This window comes from Amphiura filiformis, chromosome 18, assembly GCF_039555335.1.
Source record: "Amphiura filiformis chromosome 18, Afil_fr2py, whole genome shotgun sequence".
Classification (NCBI taxonomy): domain Eukaryota; kingdom Metazoa; phylum Echinodermata; class Ophiuroidea; order Amphilepidida; family Amphiuridae; genus Amphiura; species Amphiura filiformis.
In genome coordinates this window covers 45,115,253-45,134,995 of record NC_092645.1, presented here as the reverse complement: position 1 = coordinate 45,134,995, position 19,743 = coordinate 45,115,253, and the positions used below count along the sequence as shown (strand labels likewise).

Below are 19,743 nucleotides of genomic sequence, written 5' to 3'. Positions count from 1 at the left end.
AACAGAAAAAACATCGATTTGTTTTAGATAAGACAATAAGTTTTCGTTCAAAATCAAGTTTCATTTCTGCACACAGACGAATACCAATTCGCTATAAACTGTCCCTATCGTGAAGTGCCTCACGCAAAGTGACCCGATTCGTCCGGCTTTGCACTGCGGAGAAAACGACAATTCGACTCATGATAATATAAACATGACCATAGGATAAGGCCCAATGTCACATGAAAAAACGTGGTAAATCGCACAGCAAAATTCCTGCTCATTTAGCACCATTTTGTAGATTTTAACCCTTTTAGCAGATTTTGTGGCGGTTTTAGGCGACTTGTAAAATTTACCGCAATTTACTGTGATTAATCCAAATTTAGACCGATTCGTAGTGATCGGTTACAATTTAGCATACTTTTATGAAATTGACGGTACCGTAATTTCCAGCCGCAATAACCGATTTGGGGCAATTTTCCGTTAATTCCCATGTGACATGGGGCCTGGGATAGTAAATATACAGGGATCGTCAGTATACGGGATTCGTAACGACATTTTCTTCCAATATTGTCCATTGAACCGATAAACAAACTTGTCACATTACTTGTGACAAGTAAATAGAGGGTATCCGTGTTCTATAAGCTGCATATCCTATCAACGACTGCTTGTTTAGGACTTTCAAAAAGAAGTACCTGCATGTGCAACCATGACTGTTCAAACTAACCCGCCAAAGTCATGCAGATAACTCCGAGGTCATGCATTGAATTGGTTTGAATGAGGAATACTACCGGAACCAGCGCCTTTTGTTAGAAGTCATACATGAGTGAAGTGGATAACCTCTATATCCAAAAGATCATTAAACACGGAATTACCAGTTATGCTTTACTATTTTACTCTTTTTTTGACTCTGAGGCAAAGCTCTGAGGCAAAACCGCGGCATATTTGGACAAATTCATTGCGTTTACTCACTATTACGGTTCCATTTTGATTCATAACAAACACCTGGCTGCTCATGTCGGTACTCGAGGAGGTTGACACCTTGAATGACGTAACCCAATCATCATCTTCACCATCGCCTTGCGTTATAACGGCGGATACATTGGTCGTGTAACCTATAATAATGTCGAGAGAAGAAGTAGAATAGAGGCTGGGAAGGAGGCTACGGGTTACATACCACTAATAGGCCTGGGCGATCATGGAAATACTCTTTGTTTGCATGAAAATACTGCATTAAAATCGCTGAAATTGGTCAGGTTATATAGCCAAAAAAGTACTTTATAGAGTTTGATGCTTCAAAATGGTATATTTTCTCTCATTATATGACATTTTTGTTGTAATACTACCAAAATTCATACGCACGGCTTCGGTTTTTAGTAAATATTCGCCCTACCATATTGTAACTTTCAGCTTCGAGGGCGCACTGCCATTTTAAGGTGTTTACGGTTCAGTGCGTTAAAACAAGAAAAGTCTCAGGTCAACCTATGTTGAGTTTGGCATCTAAATCATATAGTTTCACCTGATATTAGTGGCATTCAACTGTGAGAGTTCTGAATATGAGAAAATTCCACCCGAAATTAGCCATTTTCCCATTGAAACCCGTGTAATACATAGTTAGTGGTATTTAACCTATAGCCAAGTTACTTTTGAGAGAGCCATCATCCAAGATGGCGAAAGCTAAAGATTGTAAGTAAATAAAGTAATACTCATAATTTTTATACCTTCGACTATTATAAATACGTTTTAATAAATACGCACGTGACCACCTCCGCGCTGCCATAACAGCTTGCAGACAGTAAGTATTGAAGTTACCTACATAGCGGGTGCTACATTTGAATGCAAGGGGGAACAACATGAGACTACTGTGCAGCAAAATTGTCTATGTTGTTCAACTTTGTGATTACATTATGAACGTTTCCGTCGTCAAATACTTTCAAAATGTTGTTTTTGAAAAATATTACGATCTCGGAATCCCCCATGTGCAATAATTTTGCTATTCAATTCATACTTAAATTTGGGGGCTAAAATCCGCTTAAAAATAGTACTTATTTTCTATTGAGTCGTACACTTTCAGTCATCATCTGGTGATGAAATGCAGTTTAAAATCCCCGCCAAATCTGCATTATTTCAAATTGCAGGTGGGATGGACCGGCCCCGTCGATGTCTGTCATTGAGGTGTTGGAATGCGTGAAATAGGATTCGTCTATGCGCATCAGCTAGCAATAGCTGGGCAATAGACTATAATACTGAATGCGGATTGATATGGTTACAAATGAAGGGATAACGCTTGCCTATATCAGCTTGAATATACTGTGGTCCGGACTGTGACGATCCCCATGTACTGGCACCATTCAACCTTCCAGCCCAGGGTGGCCGAGAAGAGTAATGATCTGATGCTCCAATATTACCATTCGGTATGTCACCATCTTGCATTCCAAGTTTTTCATTGCACACTATTTATTATAGACAGAAACAAAATAGAGTTAATGTTTGATGTGAATCCAAATGTGTCCACCGTGACACAGAAGATGTCATTGTCCCGAAAGACCGTACTTCAGAAGGGTCGTTATTAGGGTCATTACTCCGAATACCAAATAAGACTCGTTATTCCGAAGGTGCATTACCCCGAAGGCTCGTTATTCCGAATGTTCATTACTATACTCCGAATTTCGGAGTAACGGTCCACACCATCAGGGCTAGATTTACTTTTGGGGCCATGGCCAAGGCTAAAATGTGAAGGCCCCAAACTCACCGTGAGGAAGGCATGTGCCCTCAAGTGGCCAAGTTTTTTATGTACTTGTACTGTAAGATCGATAGTGGTGGCGGAAGCATACAAATTTAGAGGGAGACAACATATTTGACTAGGACATTTGCACGTGAATGTTTTTGTTGCAGTTTTACCCTATTTTAGCCCAAAACATGGTGTTTTACGGGCTAAAAAGGAACATGCTCAGGATAATTTTGGGGCCCAGTGCCCGGCCCCATCTTGCCCAGTGGTAAATCCGGCCATGCAGACCTACACAATAACACAATAATAACCCTTCAGAGTATATAGTAACGATCCTCCAGAGCATTGGCACTTCAACAAAAAAAACGAGCCTTAAGCGTAATTAACCTTCGGAATAACTACCCTTCGGAATAATGAACCGTAACGGACACAAACGATGATGTCATTTAAAAGATAAAAATCCATGAAGATACCAGAGGGTGCATTACAAGATGTTTGAATAGATGCGCTTGAAATTGAAAACCATTATAGACATATTTTATTCATTATTGTTTATTTGCTATTCATTCACCCATGCATAATTAGATCCCGATCATCCCTCATTAAATGCCATGGAAACCACCACAGCAGTCGTAAGGTGCCTCGAGATGAACCTTATGTACATTTCAAAAGATTGAATTGCTGAATAATGAATTTCTATCCTTTGCTTATGATTTTTATCAGTTATAAAAATGTTTAAAGAATTTGTTCTTTTACAAATTTAGTCCTATGATGACTGCACGAGTGTTTTGTTATTTCATAAGAAAAACAACTAATACCTACAAGTTACCTTTTGCCGTTGTCTTGACAACAGTACTTGTTTGTAACATGGTAGTTTTTCGGTTTGAAGGTGCCATTGTCGATGTAACATCAGTCGTAATACTTGCTAGAGTTGAAGGTGGATTTGTCGATGTCATGTCAGTAGTAGGCTTACTACTAGTAGTTGCTGACTTCGTGCTTACACCGGTTGAAGGCGCGTTGCCGGATGTAGATTCTACGGCAGGTGACCCAGTACCGCTACCGTCTTGTCCACTTTCAGAAGATATCGTAGCAACTTTGCTGATATCTGATGTATCTGATGTAACATCTTGTGGAGCTTCTGAGACAGCTGCAAAGTAATGAAACAACACGTTACATGCCCTTTAAACAATATCTAGACCCCTGTAAGCCCTGTTATTACTTTATTACTGTCATATTTGACAAGATATTGCCTCAGGCGAAGGTGGCCATGTGGAAGACTAAGACTGTCAACTACATGGCCACTATTACTCTGTATGCATATTTCAGCTCTCATCAACACGGCATTCACACCACGTCTAATGAGAGGTCTGTCGTGCCCGAGGATGTCAATTTGTGCAATTATGCGTCTAGTCTCTGGAATTTAAAAAAAGTCTACAGGAGGACTTGTGAAAACCTTTGATTTTAGATAGTCATACAAGAAGAAATCCAAGGTGTAAGATCAGGAGATCTTGGGGCATTCATCGTGATGAATCAAAGCAATCACAAGATTGCCAAACAATTCTGCAACGTGTTCTGTCAATTATTGTATAGTGGTAAAACATGTGATTTTCATGTTGTTTTGATTTTAATTACTTCGCGCAACTACATTTTTACTCGGCTCACAAAAATAGCCACCGATTCCTTATTAATGGTCACACGCCAGTGATTTTAGAGTTGTTATTTTTTATGGTGAACAAGAGGTAACTACCACCAGGAGTATCCTAAGGGCCATTGTTATACACGTTTGGCTTATAATTTCAAAATTAGAAAACATGTTGTTTTAAGGATAGGCCTCCGTGCAAGATATAAAACAGAATATGAAACATAAGAGGCAATTGGAAATTTATATGATTATTGGCTCACCATAACATGACTTGGTTGGACTATGATATATTGAAATGTAAGTGTAAGAAACAAAAGTCGACTCGCTACTCTAAAGAGTTTGTCCGACCCTTAGAAACGTGTTCATTGTCGCGTAATAGATTGGTGCGCGTTGGTGGGCGGTCAGTAATATTCTTGATTTTCTACCTTTGGTTATGGTCAGTCGAATACATAATTGCTTGTTTAAATTGCTATACTAAGTAGTGTCAAATCGCCTAGCAAATTTCAAATAAAAATTAATCATGATTACAGTTAAAAACTTTTAATCCAAACACAAGAAAATTATTCCTATCTCAGAATTTTCAGGTGGCTACTCCATCTTTCATCAGCGGAAGTAAGACCGTGATGTTTGCCAACAGGTCGTGACCCTTTTGACCTCAGACTTGATCAAAGTCTCGTAGACTCCTGTAAGTTTGAACCTGCCCCCGTCTTTGTTGAAAGATAGAGTAGCAGTCTGAAAATTCTGAGGTAGGAATAATTTTCTTGTGTTTGGATCAACAGTTGGTCGAATCCAACCAAAAGTGTCCACGGGCCAAAAATAAAAGTCCGAAATAAAAATGTCTCCACAATTTTTTCCTTTTGCCCATTGATTGATGACATATTGGCCTTATAGGAACCAAAAGTGCCATTACTAATCTTGAAAAATAAATCCAGGACGTGTGATAGTAAATGTGATATCAAAACCCAATGTTACCTACGAATACCACTAGGATGCTTTCACTATCGCAATACTAATCAAACTAAAACAAATGGAATATTCCCATTAACGTTTTTTTCGTGTAATGTAGACCACAGGGTGTCAGGAAAATGCTAGCTCAACCAGAAAATATTTGTTTTATTTTTATAACGCGATCAATATGATCTTAGTCAATTTATGCTAGTTTATTTTTGAAAATGAAGTTTAGGTCAGTTTCTGTATTTTATTTATCAAATGAGTATGAATCAATTTACACATTGTATAAGAACGAGTAGGATATATGTTTTCAAGAATATTAGGAATTATACGCATACACCTAACGCTTTATACAATGAAAAGGTGAAGAAACCCGGGTATTCGTAGGTAACATGAGCGATTTAACAATATCTATATTGAGTTTAGAAGTTTAAATTTTGCTATTATGGTAATGAATTAATAAAATGGTAGTTTTAGATCTCTTTCAGATGGTACGTCCAAATGAATAAATGCTATTACCTTAGATCAAAAAATTTTTGATGCTTTTAGCAAGATTTTGACCACTTCATTTTGATATACAAGTAGTTAATCAGCAATTTTACATAATAAATAATTGTTGAATGAATCCGTATATGGGTAATAATAGTATCCTGGGGTACCGCTTAAAGTTTTTGACAATTAATTTCCATAGGTAGGGACACTTCATTACACATGTCATGTATTATGCTGTATTCGTAAGTAACATTTCAGTATTTGTAGGTAAGATTATTAGACTTTTGGTGGATATCGCAATCAAAACTTCATTTTATAAAGCACTTTGAATGTATTATTTTCTTAGCTTTTCTTTATGTGCGTTTATTGATACTTTAGACCCTATCATGTATTAATAATGTCGGTTCACAGCGGTTGAAAGAGGATTGAAGTAAGAAACAAAGGCACTAAAGTGACTTTAATTTGCTTAATTGCACACAAATCGCTTAAAACCGTTATTGCAGACTTGTGAAGTCCATCTTGGAGTCAGTTACGTCTTGTGGCCTTTCGTTTGAGGGCAACTACAATTAGCTTTATACCAGGGTCCATCACTGTGTTGTCTAGATCATGAGACAATGAGAACAGTCGTTTTTCCATGGTATTCGTAAGTAACCTTAGCGAAAACGTCAAAAGTTACCTTCGAATAAATCAATTTGGACACAAATTACTCAGAAACCAGAAGGTCGGTAAACATTTAAAATGAAGCACACATGACAGTTGACAAATCCAAGTATTTATCCCTTCTAATCTTCTTTGAATCTGATTTTCTTTCAAATGAGCAGTACATATTTTTCAACAATTAAGCCGTATTCAGTTTTGCATGGTGGGCATGTATGTGAATTCGCAACTTTCATTGACATATGATTTGATAGCAAACATACAGGCCTTCGTTATGTACCAATATGGGCATTGGCATGAATGGCGGTGTTTCGCAATACTGTCATAATGTCATATTGTATTCGTAGGTAACATTCGGTTACCGAAATTTACCTACGAATACTTGCTTTTATTGTTGACATCTCAGAAATATTTAAACGCAGGCTATTGAAACTTGGTAGAAATAAAGAGTGTATTACCCTGCACCTATTGCTTAACTATTGTTTACTATTCTCTCACTTTGTGGAAATGACACAGCTTTTAACATGTATTCGGAGGTAATGCATATTTTTTACCAAACCTACCTTTGTGCCATTTAGAATTTCTGGCAGCTAAACACAATAATAAAGATGTCCGAATGCAATGCATTTCAGTATTGGACATATCAAAGCTTGTATCAATTGCGCATTTATTAGTGATTTCCATTTTTGTATTATATATCTATTGCTATGAAAAATTGTATTCTTAGGTAATGAAAAAAAATACCACTCAAAAAATTATCACAAAAAAGTCATAATTATGTACAAATATGTGAAAAATTAAACAGGCAATCTTTGAATACACACCTTTCAGGAAATCAATTTAGATTCAATCCAATGACTTCTTTTCATAACTGATTTATGTTTTAAAAATACTTTAAGAAATATTTTGGAAAAATGGGTAAAAATAGCATGTTTTGGGGTCTCTGTGTCTAAGTTTTTCACAGAAGGGGTCTTATTATATATGGCGCGAAGCGTATGATCAAGGCGAATAAACATAATACAAAAACGAATGCCAATTGATTAATACTTTTAAGTTATGGCTCTGAACATGCCGTGTACACTTTTCGTTGGATTCGACCAGTTATCTTCCATCATTCAATATACCAACGCAGATGATGAAAAATTAATCTTCTTCAACATTGCCTGTTTTAAGAGTACTGGTATAAAAGGTAGATGTACAAGCTATTAAAGTGGCAACAGTCTTAATTTTCTTTATCACCGAGCTCGGTGTAGGTATAAATACACCAAAGATCATATAATCAAATGTGCATTAATAATTCAAAATCATACATAAAGCGCTCGTTTTAATAATTGAAGCAGAAACCATGGTACCGTTAAACAAAACACAATTACTGACTAAGTATACGTTTTAAGATGAATAAAATATGAGCTGCACAAAGAAATTTTTATTACTAATTAAAATTAGTTGCGGATGCTTATATTGACTATTGACCCAAACGCATGAACGAGCATATGGTCGAATCCAACCAAAAGTGTCCACGGGCCAAAAATAAAAGTCCAAAATAAAAATATCTCCACAATTTTTTCCTTTTGCCCATTGATTGAAGGCATGTTGGCCTTATAGGAACCAAAAGTGCCATTACTAATCTTGAAAAATAAATCCAGGACGTGTGATAGTAAATGTGACATCATAACCCAAAAGTAGACCACAGGGTGTCAGGAAAATGCTAGCTCAGCTAGAAAATATTTGTTTTCATTTTTATAATGCGATCAATATGATCTTATTCAATTTATGCTAGTTTATTTTCAAAAATGAAGTTTAGGTCAGTTTCTGTATTTTATTTATCAAATGAGTATGAATCCATTTACATATTGTATAAGAAAGAGCGGGATATCTGTATTCAGGAATATTAGGAACTATACGCATAACGCTTTATAAAATGATAGGTGAAGAAACCCGGATATTCGTAGGTAACATGGTCGATTTAACAATATCTATATTGAGTTAAGAGGTTCAGATTTTGCTATTATGTTAATGAATGAATACAATGGTAGTTTTTAGATCTGTTTCAGATGGTACATCCAAATGAATAAATGTTATTACCTTAGATCAAAATTTTTTTGATACTTTTAGCAAGTTTTTGAACACTTCTTTTTGATATACAAGTAGTTAAACAGCAAATTTACATAATAAATAATTGTTGAATGAATCCGTATATGGGTAATAATATTGTCCGGGGGTACCGCTTCAAATTTTTGACAATTAATTTCCATTGGTAGGGACACTTCATTGCACATGTGATGTATTATGCTGTATTCGTAAGTAACATTTCAGTATTTGTAGGTAAGAATTAGACTTTTGGTGGATATCGCAATCAAATCTTCATTTTATAAAGCACTTTGAATGTATTATTTTCTTTATGTGCGTTTATTGATACTAGAGACCCTATCATGTATTGATAATGTCGGTTCACAGCGGTTCAATGAGGATTGAAGTAAGAAACAAAGGAACTAAAGTGACTTTAATTTGCTTAATTGCACACAAATCGCTTAACCGTTATTACAGACTTGAGAAGTCCATCTTGGAGTCAGTTACGTCTTTTGGCCTTTCGTTTGAGGGCAACTACAATTAGCTTTATACCAGGGTTCATCACAGTGATGTCTAGATCATGAGACAATGAGAACAGTCGTTTTTGTCCATGGTATTCGTAGGTAACCTTTAGCGAAAACGTCAAAGTTACCTTCGAATAAATCAATTTGGACACAAATTACTCAGAAACCAGAAGGTCGGTAAACGTTTTAAACGTTTAAAATGAAGCACACATGACAGCTGACAAATCCAAGTATTTATCCCCTTCTAATCTTCCTCGAATCTGATTTTTCTTTCAAATGAGCAGACCGTGGTCTATTTCAGTACATATTTTCAACAATTAAGCCGTATTCAGTTTTGCATGGCAGGCATGTATGTGAATTCGCAACTTTCATTGACATATAATTTGATAGCGAACGCACGGGCCTTTTTTATGTACCGATATGGGTATTGGCATGAATGGCGGTGTTTCACAATAGGGTCATGATGTCAAATTGTATTTGTAGGCAACATTCGGCTACCGAAATCTACCTACGAATACGTACTTATTCTGTTAATATCTCAGAAATGGTTAAATACAGGCTATTGAAACTTGGTAGTATTAAAGAGTGTATTACCCTGCACCTATTGCTTAAACATAATTTACTATCATGATGCAGTCATGTCTACAGTAGAATTCATCTCGACCTTTGCAGGACTTAAACCCCATTAAAAGCTATTAAACCAAGATAACACTCATTGAAACAGCTCAACTGATTAAATCGGATCTTCTCTGGTTGTGCACATGTGTCTTTTTTCAATGTGCGATATCGCAATAAAGCTGGTATTACAGCTTCAGTTGGGTAACCGATTATAAAGGAAACGGAAGGAAACAATGGTATGTGCACCTTTGTTCACGAAATGAGACAATGCCCTGCTTTTTGTTAACCAGCATTCTTGAAAATGAGCAACATAATGATTGTTGACTTAACACGGTTTGGAAATAATTTCTTCATATTTTTGGTGTTATCTGTCGTTTACATATCCTTCCTAAAACACAAAAGTGCGACCCTCTCCAAACACCTAAATTAGCTAAAAATTTAGGACATGTTACAAAACTATATTTTCTAGAATTTCATAGAATAGTTTAAATGTAGCTTGTTCCGTTTTTTCGTGGCATCCTTCAGAACGGAGCGGTCCGTTACCAATATAGCTAAATATTTTCGGTCAAATCTCCATTCAATTAACACGGGGAGTTGGCTAGCTATGAGCTAGCTATGCTTTGCCCTCACTCATATTCTACGAAAGTGCGACCCCTTCTGAACATCTAACCTAGCTGTAATTTTAGGTCATGTTAGAGAAATATATTTGCCAGAAGTTCGGAGAATAGTTAAAATATTGGCCGGTTATTTTTCACACAGTGATGTGATGCAAATGCAATATACTTCTTCATACACTATTTGTAAAGGTCGCGCGTCAATGGTGAGAGCACTGTGTATTGTGTATAGGAAAACGGACAGTAACTGCAGTATGTTCTCTCAGTTTGTGGAAATGACAGAGCTTTTAACATGTATTCGGAGGTAATGCATATTTTTTACCAAACCTACCTTTGTGCCATTTAGAATTTCTGGCAGCTAAACACAAAAATAAAGATGTCTGAATGCAATGCATTTCAGTATTGGACATATCAAAGCTTGTATCAATCGCGCATTTATTAGTGATTTCCATTTTTTAAAGATATATCTAATGCTATGAAAAATTGTATTCGTAGGTAATGTAAAAAAATACCACTCAAAAAATTATCATAAAAAATTCATAATTATGTACAAATATGTGAAAAATTGAACAGGCAATCTTTGAATACACACCTTTCAGGAAATCAATTTAGATTCAATCCAATGACTGTTTTTAAAAATACCTTAAGAAATATTTTGAAAAAATTGGTCAAAATAGCATGTTTTTGGGTCTCTGTTTTTTTCACAGAAGGGGTCTTATTATATATGGCGCGAAGCGTATGATCAAGGCGAATAAACACAATACAAAAACGAAAGCCAATTGTGTAATACTTTTAAGTTATGGCCCTGAACATGCCGTGAACACTTCTTCGTTGGATTCGACCATATATGTGCTATATGCACGAATGGAAATACCCATCCGATTGTCTACCCAGGGTAAGGTTACCCAGGGTAGCCTTACCCTGGGTAGACTCTATATTACTTTGTTAAAATCTGGATATATAACCGTGTGCTGTTACTATGCTAACACAAACAAGGTATATGACGTATGATTTCTTGCCAACGTGTAATGTCTATGAAAAATATACGCCTATGAACATTATACGTCTTTTGTACGTTTAACGCTATCATGTGAACAGTGAAATGAATCCACTGCTATTACATAGCAGTGGGGAATTGAAGGGAGGGAACACTGTAAATACAACAGCGCGCACGTGTTTATGTGATTCGCCGAATGGTTAATTGCAATTGCTGCAAAGGATTCGAAGTTCGTTTCTTATGGTGACCATGTAGATGTAAAATAACAACCAGAAGTTAATAAAAGGTCCTTGACGCTAACCTCAGGTAGACACTGCGATTTTGGTGTTGTTTCAATCAAGGAAAAGACATAAATATCTGGTTGCTGACAATATACATTTGGTGACAATATTATATTACTGAGCGCTTAATTTACATGTATAGAACTTTCCCAATAAGCATAACTTCACTGAACTATATTCATCTTACATGTTCAACTATATTCATCTTACGTGTGTATTAAAGTATACATCCCGACTACCCCAGGTTGACACGCACACTAAAGTAACAACCTGGAGTTGACAAAATGTCTTCAACGGTCACCCTGGGTTGACATTATGAATTTCGTTTGGTTACATCCAATAGGGGACGAATCATCCAAGTTGAAATGCTCTATGGAGCTGTATAAGAACAGCTGTATGGTGTACATACATCGTAACTCTATATTAAAGCCCTTATCACATTGTCAACCCAGGGTAAGGTTACCCTGGGTAAGGTTACCCTGGGTAGACGATCGGATGGGTATTTCCATTCGTGCATATAGCACATATATATATATTTTAAAAATTAGAGCTAGAATTGATATTAACCTATTTTAATAGCTTATTAGATTTTAATAGATTGTTAAAAGGGTTAATTGCATGTTGCCTTTCAAGCGTGCTTTAAGTGCAATAACGTGGATTTTGAAGTGAGCATTGTTTTTCCTGCATCCATCAAGGGTTCTATCACGTATTTTTGTGGGACCTGAGAGCACATTGTATTCTGAATACGAGGAATGTCCTTCTGATATCAAATAATTTTGATTTTTTGAAATTCGCGATATAATAATATGGCAAATTATTGATTTTTTAGACATTTTTTTAACATTTAACAGTCCTCGCAGTAAACTATAACAATAAGATATGTAGACTTTATAAATCTAATGTTAATTTCAATTTGAAACTTACACTGTTAAAAATGCATGTAATATTACTAAGTGAAATCGTAACTTTACAGTAAGCTTGGTATCAAAAAACAGCCGACAGGATTAATTAAACAAACCGAACGTTTTTTTGCAGTGATATATGCGGTATAATTACAATTTAAATGTAAAACAAAGTAAAAAAAAATATGTCGGTAAAAATACCATCGTATTTGAAAATAGATCGTGATTTTACGTTGACCGTAGTATATCTCTCGTAATAATAAGTGCTTCTATTAGTAATTTTACAGAGATTTTCATGTTAGGATAAAGAAGACACTATACTATTTTCGGGCGGTAATTTTACGAAGAATACCGTAACTGTTAAAAATGCCCGGTAAAAATGCATGTAATTTTACTATTACTGAAATCGTAACTTTTACTAAGTGAACTTTATAGTAAGTTTGGTGTCAAACAACAGCCGACAGGGTTAATTAAACAAACCGAACGGGTTTTTTTCAGTGATATATGCGGTATAATTACAATTTAAATGTAAAATAAAATAAAATAAAATTCTGTCGGTAAAAATACCATCGTATTTGAGAATAGATTGTGATTTTACGTTGACCGTAGTATATCTCTGGTAATAATAAGCGCTTCTGTTTGTAATTTTACGAAGATTTTCATGTTAGGTTGGACCAACCTTAATATGGCGGTCGGAATGCCGACATCAGACCAACATTGGTAAACAGAATACTATTGTCTAAGTCATAGAAATGGTCAAGTTTATATTTTCTATATACTAGACGTATTTAAATGTGACATCAAATAAAGACTATAATAGCCCCAGTAGATAAACTAATAATAGTAATAATAATTATTATAAATTTAAAAAAAAATAATAATAATAATAAAATAATAAAAACAATACTAATAGGGCTATTAAATGATAACAATAATAATAACACTAATTAATAATAATAATAATAATAATAATAATAATAATAATAATAATAATAATAATAATAATAATAATGATAACAATGACAATGCTTAGTAGCCCTAATAATAATAATAATAATAATATAACCCTAATAAATGTAATAAATAGAATTAATATTTATAGCAAAATAATGTTATCAATATTTACAGTAAATTTGATCAATATCCCTCAAAAGATGCACTTTAGCAGGTTAAGTTATAAAAATATTGCTTATATTAACTTAAAATACTTCATCAAATATAGAAACCCCGTTAGCTCAGTCGGTAGAGCATCAGACTAATGACATAGAGGTCCCCGGTTCGATTCCCGATAGGTACGCTAAGGTAAGTGGCAAGTATTTAACAGTCCCAAACACCGTTATTTAACAGTCCCAAAAACGCCTACCGTTATTTAACAGTCCCAAACACCGTTATTTAACAGTCTCAAAAACGCCTACCGTTATTTAACAGTCCCAAACACCGTTATTTAACAGTCCCAAACACCGTTATTTAACAGTCTCAAAAACACCTCGTACCGTTATTTAACAGTCCCAAACACCGTTATTTAACAGTCCCAAAAACCGTTTTCTTACTGCTTTATTTTTTTTTACAAGGTTTTACTGTAAATTAACAGTAACCCTGTGGTTCTTGTATTTTATTGCCAACTGTTATTTAACGGTTCGGGACGCTTTTTTCTTACAGTTTTACTGTAAATTAACAGTTATTCAGTATTTTTATATAATTTACACCCCATCGTGATTTAACAGCGAGACGTATTGTGAATCCCAGCTGCCAGCGATAAACGCTGTTTTTTTACGGTTTTATTAGCTGCCTGTAAAAATACAGTTATTCAGTAGTTTTATTTTTCACAGGGTTTTACTGTAAATTAACAGTTATTCGGTATTTTTGTATGTTTACACCCCATCGTGATTTAACAGCGGGACATATTTTGAATCCCAGCTGCCAGCGATAAACGCTGTTTTTTTACATTTTTTATTTTAACAGTGTACATGTATATTTTAAAACTTTCATATGATGGTCGGTTTTTCCTCCCAGCTACAGACACTTCAAGTACATTTTATTAGATTTATAAAGTTTTACTTTATTGTATTCAGAATGCAATTAAATATTTTTTCTATAATAATAATATTGATAATAATAATAATAATAATAATAATAATAATAATAATAATAATAATAATAATAATAATAATAATAATAATAATAATAATAATAGTAATAATAATAATAAATAAATAAAAATAACACTAATACTAACAAATTTATTAAGTTTTACTTAATTGTATTCAGAATGCAATTAAATAACTTTTCTATAATAATAATAATAATAATAACACTAATAATAACAATAATAATAATAATAATAACACTAATAATAATAATAATAATAATAATAAATACCTTTTTCACCACAATCCTGATCAAAAAATTCTCTTATCTTGCCAATGTGATCGAAAGATAATGGTGACATGTTAGCATTCAATCCACCCATCACTATGCGGGTACATTCACACGGGTTTGTACCCGTCAATACCCACTGGCATTGGTTGCGACCGTGTCCGTAGCCATGGTTACCGATCTGACATTCCAAAGTTTGGACACCTATACAAAATAAATTAAACTATTTTTATTACTTGAAACCTGCAATAATAATTTTAGAAACAAAGAAACATTAAGGGATGGGGTATGAACGTTTGGACAGTATTTATTGTTTGACATTAGAGCACATCAGACATATCGAATTACATTCTGAATACGAAGAATGGCCTTCTGATATCAAATAATTTGGATTTTTTTAAATTCGCAATGTAATACACATTTTATGGCAAATGATTAAAAATTGATATTTTTGATATTTAACAGTACTCGAAGTAAACTTAATAAATATGATGATTTATACTTAAAGTGTATGTAGGTGGGATGAAAAGCCGACGATCAATTGAAAATTTTGACCTTTCGTGTTGAAGATATGGATTTTTTTCCTAAAACACCAAAAAAAATCAGGTCTTTTTGGGAAAAAATCCATATCTTCAATATGAAAGGTCGAAATTTTCAATTGATCGTCGGCTTTTCCTCCCAGCTACATACACTTTAAGACTATATCATTAAAGTTATAAAATTTACTTCGAGGACTGTTATATGTCCAAAATGTGAGAAATATCAAATTTTAATAATTTGTCATAAAATTTGTATTATATCGTGAATTTCATAAAATGAAAATTATTTGATATCAGAAGGACATTCTTCGTATTCAGAATGCAATTCGATGGGTCTGATGTGCTCTCATGTCCCACAAAAAATGCTGTCGAAACGCTCAAAACGCTCATTCCAGATCCCTTAATGTTACATTTTCTACATTATTTTCAGTTCATCTTTTCAAATCGAGGTTTTCCGATGAAAACTGCCGTTTATGGATAACTCCGTTTATAATTATAGGTTAATGAACAAGTATTACTTGTTGGGAGGGAAATTAGACAAAATAATGCACGCGCGCTGATGTTGATGCGTCTAATGCACGAGCCCCGAACTAATTCCTCGAGCAACAAGTAATACGCGTTTATTAACCTATTTCATACACGAGAAGAAAGAAAAATGCGTGATTTTTCTGTTTTTATAACGAGTTATCACTAAACAGGTTGGAAAATAGAAAGAGATATAAATGCATCAACCCGCCCGAAAAAATGAATCAATCCTACGCGACGCAAACGCGCGCGAAACACTGCGAGTAGTACGCGGAGTGCACAATATACACAATCAATGCATGTTTCGTAATTTTCTAACGCTTGCTCTGATTGGTTCTCGGTATCAAAGAGTGTATGAATTTCGGGTCATCAACACCAACACTATAACACTAACTATTTAGCCTAAACACAAATCTACTACAAAAAGCACGTTCAAGCGTGGGGTATGTATTGTGTAAGATATTGATGTTTACGTTGCTAAGTGTATATTTGTCTCAATCTAAAATCTAAAATGACGAACATTTACACTTTTCTTTCCATTACTGTCATGATTGTGAAGTTAGTGGTGGTGTTATAAGTCCAATATATTAAAAATTGTTTTACCTGATGGTCCCATACGTAATATTTTTGTTAAAAAGGATACGTGATTCATGACATTTCTTGTCCGCCATTTTCACCCCAAGCTTACTGAATGAACACCACTCACTGCACCTGATTTTCCGAACTTTCAAATCTTGATTTGAAATGGTCTATACAACTCACATGCAAGGATTCAAAAACGTTAACCGGGTAATGGAAAATTTACTTTATGTGTCTCCAGTTATTACCCCCATTAGAAGACATCCGAGCATCCACAGAACGTTTTAAACCCGTTTTTAACACATTATATTTTTGGACCCCCGAAAACGTTTTAAAATGGTTTGTAAGAAAACACACCGCAACCATTTTTAATGGTAATTTTTTAAGATGTTATTGTAATATAATAATGTTTGCAAGCATTTTTGCCAAATAATACTTAAAGAACATTATGTTATAATATTTTGCAATAAATTTTCAACAAATGTTTTTTGAATGTTATGAAAACGTTTCATACCCTTTATATAACCCGACATTTAAATTTAAATATAACTATGAACAAAAAAGTGCAATGGAGGAGGTCAGAGCAAGGTAAAAACCAGTAATACCTTATGTCCCTAAATGATTCCTCTAAATATTTATATATTTAATTATTAGATTCAAATAGCTAGTCCTTTCATATACTTTTGAAAATGACAAGTATGATGTTTCAGCCAAAACACACAGTTTGGTATCAACAGAAAATAATGGGTACCCAATGCTATAAATGGTATTGTATTTAATATACGAGAACGTTTATTTCAGAAAAACCAGGGAAGGTGTTAATTGAAAAACAAATCCCTATCTGTGACCCCGCTCATCCGATGCGTTACACATAATACTTCAGTCGACACATACATTCTGACCAAAAAAAAGGAGAAAGCTGGATTTATTTTGTTTCCACATTCGGTCTGAAGTCGGACATATATAATTTTCAATTTTTACATGATTGTGTAAATAATAAAGCATTTGCAAAGGTACATTTTGCAGAAAACCCCATTGAAATTGACCATTTAGTTCCAAAGATATGACCAGTTGAAGTGTTTCTAAAACAATATGCAACAAAAGAAATTATTGTCTTTGTTTGGCTACATACAACTTCCGACTGATTTTGTTTGATTGCATCACATTGTATCAGTCGGTACAGAAAAAGCATTTGATGCAACTTACCTGCACCTAGGATGCACAGAATTGCAATCACAGATAATGGATGATGGGACTCCGATGCCATCTATAAAAGTATTTATAATATAAATGTAATGATGATGATGATGACGACGACGATGATGATGGTGATGATGATGATGATGACGACGACGACGACGACGACGATGATGATGATGATGATGACGACAATGATGATGATAATGATGATGATGACGGCAATGATGATGATAATGACGATAATGATGACGGCAATGATGATGATAATGATGATGATGACGACAATGATGATGATAATGATGATGATGACGACACTGATGATGATGATGGTGATGATAATGATGATGAAGATGATGATGACGATGACGATGATGACGATGATGATGATGACGATAAATAAATACAATGAAAAACAAAATGTATTGGTAAAATTGGACTTACAGTTAATCTCCTATTTACAGGATCTGCGTTGTGCTACGTGTTCTCGTTAAGATGTCTATCAAACAATTGCAATAATTAATAAGAGTCACGTACTTGGCCTCGGCCTTCAAAGAAATTAAAACTTAATGAGGCGTGGTTACGGTGTTCCACGAGGGCCATTATTTATAAGGGAAAAATATTTACCACAGAAAAAAATATTTATCGCGGAAAATAATATTTATCACGGAAAATAATATTTATCATAGAAAACATAGAAAAAATATTTATCACAGAATAAATATTTATCGCATAAAAACATTGAAGAAAATTGTCATATAAATTTGTGCAAAATAATTAAGTTATCGTCAAGACACAGTGCTCCTGGAATACAAATGTTAATGCTGTTGTAGCACAATCTAGTATTTGAAAATGCAAAGTGTGTTACAAAGATGATTTTAATTAACAAATCATCAGTGGACTTCGGGTATATATATATATATAAATGCGCTTTTTTATCTGCACAAAAAGTAACGCAGCTGTTATATATACGCCTATAGCTTCAAAACTAATAATTGTTTTCACAATATTTCAACATAGAAAGAATGATGATTTATTTACGCGCATTTTGATACCCCATTTGTCGAATGTCGTTCAATATTAAAAACACAGTGCTTTTACAGAAAAATATCCAAATTTAAGGGAGGGTGTCTGTAAGAGGCACAGCCATCAGAAAATGAATAATTGAGACCACGCGGCAAATAAACTTACTGCAGTAATTTTCCAAGTCTTTAAAAAAATTAGGCATAGGTGGGAATCGAACCAGGCACCTTTCGATTCTGAATCAACGGACAGTACCGCTAAGCCTTCCTATCTTCCTATCTGCACTAAAACGGTGATATTAATTCTTGATAATGCTTAACGGAAAAAATCAATACTAATGTACTATGTCATTCAAAATCAAATAAAAGTCCCACCACGAAAGTAGCAATCGATAAATCTGCTCACTCAATCATCAAATAATCATTCGAAAAATAAATAGATAAATAAATAAATATGTCCGTTCTCTCGAGCCCCAAAACGTCATTAAATAAATAAATGAAATAAATAAATAAATGAAATAAGTAAATAAATAAATAAATAAATAAATAAATATATGAATATATAAATAAATAAATAAATAAATAAATAAATAATACAAAAAGAAATTATAAATTAGTTTTTCTAGGCCCTACGCTGGAAAAATAAAGCAGCATAAGAAAAGTGATAGACGCACGGTTTCGAACAAGCGACGCTCAGAATAGCAGCCAAGACATCACAACCACAACGCCTTAGACCGCTATAATTAAAGACAAAGATAAAAAGACTAGTTTGCGTCTGACGTCACTGTCAATCAAATTCTCTACGATCCTTGATTGGCTAATAGCGCGTATAAGGAAGGTCGATTCATCTGGCTGGTGCCGATCGGAGAAAAGGAATAGCAGTGAATGGCTAAAATTACGTACTCTTACAAGGCAAATAGCAACTTTTCTAGGCATTGTTGACATGGTGCCTTCACCAAAGAAAGTTACCTACTATTAAGGGTACAGCCTATAGGAATAAAGACCAATCGAACATATTCTTGTTTATGCCATAATATTGTAGTCTTTCAA

The 19,743-nt window shown here is 34.2% G+C and overlaps 1 protein-coding gene across 1 annotated transcript; it reads right to left on the bottom strand.

Moving 5' to 3' along the window:
• Positions 1 to 2,217: 2,217 nt before the first annotated feature.
• On the bottom strand, positions 2,218 to 18,171 carry LOC140139183 (uncharacterized). Its single transcript, XM_072160964.1, has 5 exons — positions 18,116 to 18,171; positions 17,681 to 17,741; positions 14,835 to 15,035; positions 3,537 to 3,854; positions 2,218 to 2,432 (listed from the first exon to the last, which is right to left on the bottom strand). The coding sequence occupies exons 2-5, from the start codon at positions 17,739 to 17,741 to the stop codon at positions 2,218 to 2,220; spliced, it is 795 nt and encodes a 264-aa protein (XP_072017065.1). The 5' UTR covers positions 18,116 to 18,171.
• Positions 18,172 to 19,743: the final 1,572 nt, after the last annotated feature.

What these genes read in the sequence shown, in the direction of transcription:
- LOC140139183 (XM_072160964.1), bottom strand. Translation starts at nt 17,741, where the DNA reads ATGGCATCGGAGTCCCATCATCCATTATCTGTGATTGCAATTCTGTGC. An exon ending in TCAGGATTGTGGTGAAAAAG is followed by an intron (nt 3,855 to 14,834) that starts GTATTTATTATT and finishes ATTACTTTGCAG; the next exon opens with CTGTCTCAGAAGCTCCACAA. An exon ending in TGTCAAGACAACGGCAAAAG is followed by an intron (nt 2,433 to 3,536) that starts GTAACTTGTAGG and finishes TATAATAAATAG; the next exon opens with TGTGCAATGAAAAACTTGGA.